This window comes from Sinocyclocheilus grahami, unplaced genomic scaffold (assembly GCF_001515645.1).
Source record: "Sinocyclocheilus grahami isolate Dianchi unplaced genomic scaffold, SAMN03320097.WGS_v1.1 scaffold18.1, whole genome shotgun sequence".
In the NCBI taxonomy this organism is placed as follows: Eukaryota; Metazoa; Chordata; class Actinopteri; order Cypriniformes; family Cyprinidae; genus Sinocyclocheilus; species Sinocyclocheilus grahami.
Window position 1 is genome coordinate 911,038 of NW_015505197.1, and position 13,794 is coordinate 924,831.

A 13,794-nucleotide genomic window follows, 5' to 3' on the forward strand; every position below is an offset into this window, starting at 1 on the left:
CCCCCCCCCCCCCCCCCCCTTTTACTTCTGGATTTCCCTTTCAAACTTATTTTAGTAAAATATAGATTAAATATGTTTGTTTTTGTATCATTGCACTTATTGTTAAAAAACTTACATATGAATATTATGTTTTTACTGAATATTAACTTTGACTGTATGACCTTAATCAGAGCTTTACAAAACACAAATACTGGCATTAGAAACTCTCTGAGCTGACTGGCTCACTCTGTCTCCCCCTTCTGGCCACCAGAGGAACAGTGGGAAACTGAGCTCTTGTTTTACAAGGTGCTGTATAAACATGGTGAGCGTGATTTCACCAAGTACAACATGTTCCTGGATCAACATCCTTGTTGATCCTGGAACAACATTCCTATCAACCAATCAGAACTGAGATATAACTTTTCTGGAAATATCTGTTTCAGGCTTACAATCAGGGTTAGGTGCTTCTACACCCTTGTTAATCAGCTATCATTTCCCACTGATTTTAGGAAAAATTATGGGTAGGGTTAGGTTTAGGGGTAGGGATTGGGTTAAGTCTATATTTTTGAACAATAATGTTGATCCAGGATCATCAAAATATGTTCCAGGAACATGTCTTACTTGGCAACATCATACTCCACTCGAAAGTAAGTCTGTGTGAAGTGAAGTGACATGTGGCCAAGTATGGTGACCTATACTCAGAATTTGTGCTCTGCATTTAGCCCATCCAAGTGCACACACGCGATTGTGAACACACACCCGGAGCAGTCGGTATGGGATGATATTAGACTCAAAATGATTAATAGATGCACGCACAATTATAGTGGGCAGCCATATTGCTGTGGCACAGGGAGCAGTTGGGGGGTTCGGTGCCTTGCTCAAGGGTCTCATCTCAGTCGTGGAATTGAAGGTGGAAGAGAGCGCTGGTTATTCACTCCCCCCAACGACTCGAACCCATAACCTTCGGTTACAAGTCTGACTCGCTAACCATTAGGCCATGACTGTGTCAAGACTGCGTTTCAGCTAAAGTGTATAACAACATAATACTTACAAATGGCTTATCAAGCTTAATGTTTAAAAAAATTCAGAATTTTAGGCATCACTCCTGAATTAATACATTGATCCCAAAGATGGTGCCATTGCTCAGTTTATTTTTATATTTTTAATATTTATTCAAATATCATATAAAAAATACATGTATGCAGATAGCCTATTCTCATGGGTGTATTTTCGGTTGTATTTAATAATACAGTTTCGTTTTGAACTGTGTATCAAGATGATTTCTGTCCATCTTCTCATTATAGACTTTACAATTCAACTTTATTTCTGTTTGAACTTAATCAGGTTTATATGTGTACTTCTATGTATTATTGGTAGTCAGTATAATTTTTGTTTGTGGCCGTGTGCTATGGGAGGGTGTATTAGAGGCCAGAATATTAAAAGCATGGAAGTATTTATAGGTTTGTTTACTGAGTGACCAGACAGTCCATATTAAAAATACATAAGGGCATCTCTCTCTCTCACACACACACACACTCATTCACTCACTGTCTGCCTGTTATTTTTCCACTGCTCCAAATGGAACACGCCAATAGCAATGTCTTGTATACATGACAAGGTAATTTTCCTGTTACTAACAACACAAACACACACACCAGCATATACAGCTGGTAAATATTAGGACTAGTAAATAAATCCAGCCCCCCCCCCCCCCCCCCCCTTTTACTTCTGGATTTCCCTTTCAAACTTATTTTAGTAAAATATAGATTAAATATGTTTGTTTTTGTATCATTGCACTTATTGTTAAAAAACTTACATATGAATATTATGTTTTTACTGAATATTAACTTTGACTGTATGACCTTAATCAGAGCTTTACAAAACACAAATACTGGCATTAGAAACTCTCTGAGCTGACTGGCTCACTCTGTCTCCCCCTTCTGGCCACCAGAGGAACAGTGGGAAACTGAGCTCTTGTTTTACAAGGTGCTGTATAAACATGGTGAGCGTGATTTCACCAAGTACAACATGTTCCTGGATCAACATCCTTGTTGATCCTGGAACAACATTCCTATCAACCAATCAGAACTGAGATATAACTTTTCTGGAAATATCTGTTTCAGGCTTACAATCAGGGTTAGGTGCTTCTACACCCTTGTTAATCAGCTATCATTTCCCACTGATTTTAGGAAAAATTATGGGTAGGGTTAGGTTTAGGGGTAGGGATTGGGTTAAGTCTATATTTTTGAACAATAATGTTGATCCAGGATCATCAAAATATGTTCCAGGAACATGTCTTACTTGGCAACATCATACTCCACTCGAAAGTAAGTCTGTGTGAAGTGAAGTGACATGTGGCCAAGTATGGTGACCTATACTCAGAATTTGTGCTCTGCATTTAGCCCATCCAAGTGCACACACGCGATTGTGAACACACACCCGGAGCAGTCGGTATGGGATGATATTAGACTCAAAATGATTAATAGATGCACGCACAATTATAGTGGGCAGCCATATTGCTGTGGCACAGGGAGCAGTTGGGGGGTTCGGTGCCTTGCTCAAGGGTCTCATCTCAGTCGTGGAATTGAAGGTGGAAGAGAGCGCTGGTTATTCACTCCCCCCAACGACTCGAACCCATAACCTTCGGTTACAAGTCTGACTCGCTAACCATTAGGCCATGACTGTGTCAAGACTGCGTTTCAGCTAAAGTGTATAACAACATAATACTTACAAATGGCTTATCAAGCTTAATGTTTAAAAAAATTCAGAATTTTAGGCATCACTCCTGAATTAATACATTGATCCCAAAGATGGTGCCATTGCTCAGTTTATTTTTATATTTTTAATATTTATTCAAATATCATATAAAAAATACATGTATGCAGATAGCCTATTCTCATGGGTGTATTTTCGGTTGTATTTAATAATACAGTTTCGTTTTGAACTGTGTATCAAGATGATTTCTGTCCATCTTCTCATTATAGACTTTACAATTCAACTTTATTTCTGTTTGAACTTAATCAGGTTTATATGTGTACTTCTATGTATTATTGGTAGTCAGTATAATTTTTGTTTGTGGCCGTGTGCTATGGGAGGGTGTATTAGAGGCCAGAATATTAAAAGCATGCAGCCCCCCCCCCCCCCCCCCCCTTTTACTTCTGGATTTCCCTTTCAAACTTATTTTAGTAAAATATAGATTAAATATGTTTGTTTTTGTATCATTGCACTTATTGTTAAAAAACTTACATATGAATATTATGTTTTTACTGAATATTAACTTTGACTGTATGACCTTAATCAGAGCTTTACAAAACACAAATACTGGCATTAGAAACTCTCTGAGCTGACTGGCTCACTCTGTCTCCCCCTTCTGGCCACCAGAGGAACAGTGGGAAACTTTGAGCTCTTGTTTTACAAGGTGCTGTATAAACATGGTGAGCGTGATTTCACCAAGTACAACATGTTCCTGGATCAACATCCTTGTTGATCCTGGAACAACATTCCTATCAACCAATCAGAACTGAGATATAACTTTTCTGGAAATATCTGTTTCAGGCTTACAATCAGGGTTAGGTGCTTCTACACCCTTGTTAATCAGCTATCATTTCCCACTGATTTTAGGAAAAATTATGGGTAGGGTTAGGTTTAGGGGTAGGGATTGGGTTAAGTCTATATTTTTGAACAATAATGTTGATCCAGGATCATCAAAATATGTTCCAGGAACATGTCTTACTTGGCAACATCATACTCCACTCGAAAGTAAGTCTGTGTGAAGTGAAGTGACATGTGGCCAAGTATGGTGACCTATACTCAGAATTTGTGCTCTGCATTTAGCCCATCCAAGTGCACACACGCGATTGTGAACACACACCCGGAGCAGTCGGTATGGGATGATATTAGACTCAAAATGATTAATAGATGCACGCACAATTATAGTGGGCAGCCATATTGCTGTGGCACAGGGAGCAGTTGGGGGGTTCGGTGCCTTGCTCAAGGGTCTCATCTCAGTCGTGGAATTGAAGGTGGAAGAGAGCGCTGGTTATTCACTCCCCCCAACGACTCGAACCCATAACCTTCGGTTACAAGTCTGACTCGCTAACCATTAGGCCATGACTGTGTCAAGACTGCGTTTCAGCTAAAGTGTATAACAACATAATACTTACAAATGGCTTATCAAGCTTAATGTTTAAAAAAATTCAGAATTTTAGGCATCACTCCTGAATTAATACATTGATCCCAAAGATGGTGCCATTGCTCAGTTTATTTTTATATTTTTAATATTTATTCAAATATCATATAAAAAATACATGTATGCAGATAGCCTATTCTCATGGGTGTATTTTCGGTTGTATTTAATAATATAGTTTCGTTTTGAACTGTGTATCAAGATGATTTCTGTCCATCTTCTCATTATAGACTTTACAATTCAACTTTATTTCTGTTTGAACTTAATCAGGTTTATATGTGTACTTCTATGTATTATTGGTAGTCAGTATAATTTTTGTTTGTGGCCGTGTGCTATGGGAGGGTGTATTAGAGGCCAGAATATTAAAAGCATGGAAGTATTTATAGGTTTGTTTACTGAGTGACCAGACAGTCCATATTAAAAATACATAAGGGCATCTCTCTCTCTCACACACACACACACTCATTCACTCACTGTCTGCCTGTTATTTTTCCACTGCTCCAAATGGAACACGCCAATAGCAATGTCTTGTATACATGACAAGGTAATTTTCCTGTTACTAACAACACAAACACACACACCAGCATATACAGCTGGTAAATATTAGGACTAGTAAATAAATCCTACAAATACAGAAACAATTCAGAGATATTACATTACTGTGACAGATCTTCACTGATTATAGCAAGCTGGGTTTTATGTGTCTTTTGTGTGTGCAAATAATCGCTGTTTGAAGGAGACTGTTGTTAAAAAAAAAACAGGATGATAATGTGCAGTTACTATTTAAAGTGCACTTCAAAGTCCTTGTTGCTCCATAAATAACAAAATTAATCTTTTGGATCTGGATTTTTTAAATGTTTTTCATGGTAAGTGCAGTGAAAAACCCCATTCACACATTATATAATTCTCTGCAGCTTTCAGTGACAAATGTTCTCATTAATGGAAGCATGTATCTTCACAGGTTGATGATATCCACATCCAACACAGTAAGACCATTCATCTAGGAGAGTAAAGTAACACAATTCAAGTGATCAAGATCTACAAAAAACAGCATTTGTGTTCAGTAAACAATCTACTTAATATACTAGCAAACAACTTTTGCTATATATAAGCCTCAAAAATGAGGCAGTCTTTATAAGCATCTAAGAAAAATTAATATACCCTCTCAAAAATGACAGGGTTTGTGGGACATGTACAAAAAAGTATCACATCGAACAAAAGAAAAAGTTAGGCACCATGAGAAGTCCCCTGTCAAAACCGTACCAGATAAGAAAACCATAAGAAAAGGAAGACAATCTTCTACATGTTCAGCAGAATGTTAAGGCCAAGGTCAGTTTTAGACCTTTGAGATATTGTTCAAGCCACAGAAGCTACTTTGTCACAATCAAGAGTGGGCTGTTGAGAAGTGTTGATGCCCTCTTCTGCAGGAGAATTTCCCTCCTCTGACATCCTGTTCCAGCAAGGCAGAGTGGAACAGAACAAGAGCAGAAACAATCCAGACACTAAAACACAAGTGCCACTGAAGTAAAATGCCAAGTCATATGACTGAGTCCAGTCAAAAAACCAACCTGTAAGAAAAGAAAAACAGAGATAACATCAGTAAAAGGAAAATATATCTTCTGTATTTTTCTTTAGTACTTGTCTACTTTTCTGATCATGCAAGCTTTTGTCTTCATTTTTAACCATGCTTGTGTTCATTAGCTGCTTCTTACCTACAACAGGTGGCCCGAGGGTGATTCCAAACCCTCCGAAGCACATGAGAATGCCGTGAGCCTGACTGAGTCGTTCAATGCCCACTATCTTGGTAGTGATGTAGGATGTGAGAGACCAGTTCCCTGAGAAAAATCCAACTGCGGCTGACAAAACTTGCAGACCCATGTAGCTTTTAGGCACAGGAATGAGCAGCAGAGCGGTGCCTGTGCCTGTCAGCGTCAGGGCGTACAGGTACAAGCTGTTCACCCATTGCATGTCTGCCAGGATGCCCAGGACCAGCTTACCGATGCCTGTTGTAATGGCAACGATGGAGACGAGGGGTATTAGTGCAATCCCATCGATAAGCCCCTCGCTCTGGGCTACGTCCTCCATGAAGAGAACAGGGGGGAACGCCCCTAAGCTGAACAGGAACATGGCGATGCAGAAAGCCATGAAGACACGGTCCTGTAGGAGCTCTATAGTCTCGCACAGGTACTGTCCATAGGGGCGCATTCGCTTCTTGATAGCTCGTGCTACTACTGAACAGGTCGATATCCCACCTTTTCTTTCCTCTTCACTCTCTTGCAGCTCGGTGGGTTCCTTGATGATCAAAAGCTTAATGGTGGCTGTGTTATCGGCTGAGCCGGGTGTGGTTTTGAGATCAGAGTCAATGATAATAGCAGTAGGTTTGGTGTAGAGTGGTTCTGGTTCCTCTGTACACTGTAGAGCAGCTCTCTGCTTTAGGTAGTAACCAGGTAAGTTCATAGGTCGCATTGGCCCAGCACATGCCATCAGGTTGAGCGCCAGCGCTCCAATGATAAGCAGACAGCCCTCCAATCCAAACAACTCAATGAGCTCATTCTGGAGTGTGGCGTAAATGAACCCACCCACACTTGTACCTGAGAAGGATGAACATAATTAACATCTAAACAGAACCTAAAGAATCAGGTAATCAAATAAAAATCATTGCTTTTTGCTATCTGCACCATTTTTTATGTTTTCTAATGAAAGTTGATTACTTCTTGTGTATTTTTGTATTTGATGTATTTGTTTCACTTTATTTTCATGAAGCCAAAAATGCCTATTCAATACAAATTAAAGTACCAATAAAATATCATAATACACATTTTATTACATTCCACACCTGTGGTGACAATGCCCAGTGCTAGGCCACGCCTCTTGTCAAAGTACTGGCAGGTTATGGTCAGTGTGGCAGCATGGACAAGTCCACAGCCAATGCCTTAAACACAGAAACATAAATGTATTCTTGAATTCAACATGAATGTAGCATTTCACAACTATAATTACACATTTAAAATCTCTGGAAAATTATGCATTTAAAAAAATTACATATTTAAAACTATAAATGTAATGTTATTCTGAAAAACCTTAATATAAATATACACAATAGGCCTTGTCAGCATCGTGACTGCCAGTGAGGATGAGATGTAGGTAATTATGTAAGCATGGAGTTGACGAGCCAGAGTCAATAGTGCAAAATTTTTAATAATTTCCTATATTATGTACTTCTGATTGAGGCAACAAAGGTGTGAAAATACTTCAACAACAGGATGAAAACAACTATGTCTATGGTTAGGATGACTCTGGTGTATGTAAAGTAACTCCACTGAACTTGAATATGCAATAATTTTTTTGTGGCTAGCATACTTCTGTGTGTGTGTGTTCAGAGGGTTTGTTGGTGTGTATGACCAGAAGTCAGCACTGTTAACAGTGATGGTACCATGGTTTCAAATTCTAAACTGTCAGTAAATGTTGTATAATTATAATTAATAGCAACCCTGTCACAAACACACCCTGACATTATGCAAACTGTTCAGCATTTACTGACAATCTTGCACATAAACACATACCATCACTCTCTACTAATATTATGACCTGAGAAGATAAATACAGGGCATATAGGTCAAAGAACAGAAACAAATGCATCTGTTTCTACTGGTAAACTGCTATTCAATCAATGCTAATGATGCTTTTATTATCTTACCGACAACAATGCCATAGGAGAAGATGAGGAAAGAGATGCTCGGAGCAAAAGCACTCAGCATCAGACCTCCAGCCACCATCACACCACTGAAGACGGTTACAGGCCGTGCACCAAAATTATCCACACAAGCACTGCACACCGGGCCTACAAAGAGAGAAACAGGAACCGTAACTTACTGAATGCAAAAAAAAAAAAAAAAAAGATGATGATTCTGGAAAATGTTCTAGAGTGAAATGTTCAAGAAAAATGATGCACACCACAGATTTGACAGCAAACCACAAACTTGCCAAACAATGAAAAATCCATTCGAGTTGTATCTTTGCCTTATGTAGTTAGGTACAATTTTTGCTACCATTTTTACCCTTATATTAAGATTTATTACACCATAAATTATTGGTACCATGTTATAAGACCCCTCACAGGACCCTCACTCCAACTCTGTCTTAACAGATACTAAATTAGACCCTGTCGTACTATAGTGGTGGAGAGAATGTGTTTGTCTATCTATCATTAGAACCGTAACTTACTGAATGCAAAAAAAAAAAAAAAAAGATGATGATTCTGGAAAATGTTCTACAGTGAAATGTTCAAGAAAAATGATGCACACCACAGATTTGACAGCAAACCACAAACTTGCCAAACAATGAAAAATCCATTCGAGTTGTATCTTTGCCTTATGTAGTTAGGTACAATTTTTGCTACAATTTTTACCCTTATATTAAGATTTATTACACCATAAATTATTGGTACCATGTTATAAGACCCCTCACAGGACCCTCACTCCAACTCTGTCTTAACAGATACTAAATTAGACCCTGTCGTACTATAGTGGTGGAGAGAATGTGTTTGTCTATCTATCATAAAAATAACAAATGACTCAGCACTGAGTTGCTCCTAATATGGCCAAAATGGCTGGACACTGGAGAGCATCTAGTGGGAACAGTGTGTGTGTTTGTGCCATCCAGACTAAATAATTTCTCAGTCTTTATTTTGACAGCTCATTAGGTTATGTACTGTCTGGTATGGGATACTTTATATAATCTAACCACTGCCAAATGCCCTAAAACAAACTTATGATTACTCAGCACCAGCCAATCGATTGTTGACATACACTACACTGATATCAACTTTTCCAAACTAGGGCTCTATACACTGACCATGAATATCAGTATGGATGGACAACCAACAGCTGAACCAGAAATATCCAACCCAAAATAACCAGAACTCTATCAAGCATAATGAGACAATAAATTATAAAGGAGCCAGTATAATAAGGGGAAAGGGGAACTATCTACTCTTGCCCTTTCACAGGGTGCATCTGATCAGGAATCAATTAGAGCATGATAGACATCTCCTACTAGACAGTACTGAATAAGATATGTGTGTGTTTGCTTCACAGGCCAGAAACAACTCAGTAAATCCCTCTTCTTCTGAATCAGCATGACCAGTGCACACAAACACATGCTACTCATGCTCACACATACACACCCATGTCCCAGACAGTCCCGTCCAGTCATGACTTTCCCTGCCGTGACGAAGGACCACACAGCTATAAGTGTCTGTAAACAAAACCTGACACCTCCAAAACCCAAACATGCACACAGACACATTTATACAAGCACATTCGGCCTGTGTGAACTTTTACTGTAGCTCATGAAAGGTGAGAGAGTGCTGTCGTTCTTGTTTTCGGAACATTAATCTCAGTAATTGCAAACCGTTCACTAATGGATATATGTTGCTTACAAAACAAAGGGAAAAAATGCCATAAAAGCTCTTTTTATAAAAAATCTGTTGAGAAGCAGATTATGGTATTTACCACAAGTGGCTAACTTGGCCATACTAACAAACCAAACCTAGACTGCTTGGCTATGGTTCAATCTTTCTGCCCTCTTTCTCTATCTTGTAAGTAAAGTTTAGAAGATGTTCTTCTGGACGTGTCAATTTGACCTCTGCAATGCAGACAGCAAGGACCGACTAAATACAACCATAATGGAAACAAGAAGATAATTTCTTTATCTGTTAGCGTGTCTTTTCATGGAAGAGGGCTTTAGAACACTGAGTCAGCAGCATTCTATGGGAATAAAGAGCAGTATGTTTGTGTGATTTTTATGTCAGATTAGACACTTAGGACAAAGAAACAGGTTTGATAGGAAAGAGCAGTGTAATTTATCTCATGAATTTTCTTAGTATTTTGTCTTTTTTCCATTAAAACAACAAACATTTGAATTTTATCAGTTACCATGAACAAAGGTTAATAAACGCTGTAAAAATAGTTAGTTCATGTTAACTGATGCAATAACCAATGTTATCAAAGGAGACCTTATTTTAAAGTGAATTGATTTGATCTTGTTTAAAGCATAAATCTAACAAAACCTACATTATACAATTTTGCTTGCAAAGTAATTTTTTTCTTGTTCAAATGTTTATGACTGATTAAGACATTTTTAGCACTCTCTTTTTTTGTCTTTCAAAACGTTGAACACCTATTTGTCAGCATGTGTGATGATTTGCATTGCATAACAGCATCAGAACTCTTGCCGTTTGCACTAGCTTCTTTTTATAGGAAACTTGTACACACTCTCTCGCTCTCTCTCTCACACACACACACACACACACACAAACACACACACAAGACGATCAGTACTCACTGGTGATGAGTGCCACACCGGACACCATGGATCCAACCCAAGCCGTCATGCCTTTTCCCTCCTGGAAGGCACTGAGCCACTCAGGGTACAACACCCCAACAGACTGGGGGGATCCAAAGGATAGGAACTGGGCCATGAAAGAGGCCAACACAATCATCCATCCCCATCCACCATCTAAAGCACCCTCACTCTTTACAGCACCCATTCTCATCACTGACTTCACTTGACACACAGACCTGCAGAAAGAATGGGAGAAAGTATAATAGGGTGTAGTTCACATGTCACACAGTGACAGCAGTGTTCTACAGTGTGATATGCTATCATTTATCCAAAACGATCATTCTTACAGGAACTATATATGTCATTTATATATAATCTGCAATATCATATTTAAACTTCATACAACAATAAGTAACTTTTTAGGTTCATTTTATATCGATAACGGTGAATATAAAATAGAAATTGAACTACAAAAAGTTAACAGGTGATTTAAAATGGTGAAAGCTTGAAATGTTAACCAGCAACGACACCTTAAATATTCACTTTTGCTTATTCAAACAAATCTAAACCTATGATATAGATTATGTGCATGTTATTGTCAACTACCAGAGAAGTTGAAAATTAAAACTTAAAACATTAAACTTAAAAGCTGTGAGACTTACTGCAGGTGGATGTTACTCTTGCTTGGAGAGCGCGGTGCGCTGAACCGCTCGTGCCTGGTAGACCAGGCCAGTCTCACGCGCTTCTCTGCTGAATACCTTCTCGAGCGCAGCATTGCGCGCCGCCTAGTTTTAAAGGCTTCTGGAAAGAGACCACACCTCGGAGGTGGAGAGACCAATGACCGGACTGCCTTCTTATAGCCCTGTTTTCTTTAAATTCGTCAATTTCCACATATGACATCCGGCAGTCGTGAGAAGAACCAGTGCCAATGGCAGCGCGCGGGGATGCATGCATCTTTACCTCCAGCGAGCGCAGAGCGGCGCAACGGAAGCGCGCTGAAGTTTCTCCTCAACTGCAGTTCACCACCTAATAATTAACAACAATTTTATCTCATAATAATATATTCACGTCTATGATTTAGGATGTATATGCTCAAATTAGAGAATGTTTTGTTCTTTTAAGAGTTGGGAAAAACTTGCGCCTTACCAGCAGAGGAGCAGAGAGAAGTGACTATAGGAGAGGTGCGTTCAACATTAAAACGCCATTTCTCTGCTGCACTTCATAAGGCACTTATGCTAGGTTGGACATTGCAGCCAGTGCACGGGCATGTACTTTTCTCAGCAAGTTCTCTTCTATCCCGTGAAATAAAGAACGGGTTTGAAGCTGTTCGCACCGACCGGACTCGTGAGTCACGGAGAGATCGACCGGCCCAAGCAAAGGACGATTCTCTGTAGCTTTTGGATTCTTTAAGGATTTTATATTGCGTCTAAGGAAAACTATACTGTTGCTTTAAAATGCTGGAGAAAATGTTTAATTTAATAAATAAAATAAACAAATGTTAAAGGGGTCATATGATGCTGCTAAAAAGAACATTATTTTGTGTATTTGGTGTGATGAAATGTGTTTATGCGGTTTAAAGTAAAAAAAAAAACATTATTTTCCACATACTGTACATTATTGTTTCTCCTCTATGCCCCGCCTTTTTGAGACGCGTCGATTTTTACAAAACTCATCCCTCTGAAAAGCGAGGTGTGCTCTGATTGGCCAGCTATCCAGTGCGTTGTGATTGGCCGAATACCTCAATCGTGTGACGGAAATGTTACGCCCCTTACCATACTGTGATGCCCTGTCAGGCCAGAGCTAGGATACATAAACATTAAAATCCATTATAAACGAGGCATTTGTTGCATCCAGTGGGGACAAACAGTGTTGTAAATACAACTTAACCACTGATTTCTAGTCGTGTCCTCTTTTGGAAGGCCAAACAAAGTAGTTTCGCTTTCACAACGAAACAGCGTCACACACGACGGGCTAGAGTGAGCGGAGGCGGGCGGGCTTGAGAACGGCACGGCCGGCAGATTCGACGAAGGAGCGTCCGGCGGGCTTGCGGCAACCACATGTGACGAACCCGGTCTGGACTCCGCTTCGTCCACGGTGAAAGCCGATCCGGCGATCCACAGCACGAAGTTGATGTATTTCCTCAGCGACCAGCACGGATCAGCACGGCAACAACAATACTACAGCGAGAATAAAAGTTACGCCTTCTTTCTTTGCGTGAACATTTGGGCGGTGTTATGCAAATCTTCCCACATCGTGACATAGACATGTGGGGGCGTGTTAGAATGAGCCGTTTTAGGTAGGCGTGGTTGACTCTTAACTTTTATAAAGAATATCTCTTTGGATTTGAGACTTTAGTCTTTGCAACTATACAGATCTTCTTTATGTACCAAGAGCTTGTAACACTCCAAAGAGAAAGGAAAAATTTTAATCGCATCATATGACCTCTTTAATTATTTGGTGATATTTTATAGTTCACGGGCTGTCCAATCTTAAATACTGAGACTCTGATGGACATATATCCCTACTTTCATATGCATATTCTGCAAGTGAGTTTAATGACAAAATGTATATTTTAGTTAAAGGAAACTTTGTAGATACATTTCTAAGTAAATCTTTGGACATTTGAATTCATTTCAGGGTTGTCTAATGAATGAATTATTAAAAGCAATCAGTCAGTTTATTGTTTGATTCAGGCCATGCATCTTTGAAGTAATATACAAATTAAATAAAATAAAATAAAGGGATTCTATATGACTTTGGCATCACAATAGGCTTCGACCTCTGTGTTACTATAATTCACTTTTTTGGAGGCATAAAAAATAAATATCTGTTTGATGCCAGAGCTGAAGATATTGAAGGACATGTTTAGACTCGGCAACACACCCAACTTCGTATAGAACTAGACTTCAGTAAGGACTAGAATTCAACTTCTTCCCACCCTTCTACATCTCTCCTCTCTGTCTGGGTGGTCGGATGAACTTTTGTGCTTGGTGAGTGCATGAGGGTCAGACGGCTTGGGCTTTAAGCCCACCGAGATCCTGTTCCTGGCTTTTGCTTGTACTCGTTCCCACACACACATAAAACAAGAGGTTTGGTCTTCCCCCACCCTGACTCCGTAATCCCCTCTGACATGAAAAGAGAGTGAACAAAAAGAAAAACAGAAAGAACAGAACAGTTAATTGCATTTGCCTCATATCACCTTTTTGGACAACATCTCTTCTTATGCAGCGTGACTGCAGCTCGCAGGGATCTGGGAAACCAATGGGATACTTCTGGAAGGAACA

The 13,794-nt window shown here is 39.3% G+C and overlaps 1 protein-coding gene across 2 annotated transcripts; it reads right to left on the reverse strand.

The window, feature by feature from the left end:
* Positions 1-4,971: 4,971 nt before the first annotated feature.
* Positions 4,972-12,008, reverse strand: LOC107552997 (monocarboxylate transporter 9-like). Of its 2 annotated transcripts, XM_016235074.1 has the most exons (7): positions 11,657-12,008; positions 11,173-11,536; positions 10,511-10,746; positions 7,863-8,006; positions 7,002-7,097; positions 5,878-6,756; positions 4,972-5,733 (listed from the first exon to the last, which is right to left on the reverse strand). In XM_016235074.1, exons 2-7 carry the CDS (start codon positions 11,283-11,285, stop codon positions 5,522-5,524), a joined length of 1,680 nt encoding a protein of 559 aa, XP_016090560.1. In that variant the 5' UTR covers positions 11,286-11,536; positions 11,657-12,008; the 3' UTR covers positions 4,972-5,521. The 2 variants fall into 2 exon arrangements, with proteins under 2 accessions (XP_016090560.1, XP_016090551.1); XM_016235065.1 differs by having other exon boundaries at positions 11,173-12,008.
* Positions 12,009-13,794: the final 1,786 nt, after the last annotated feature.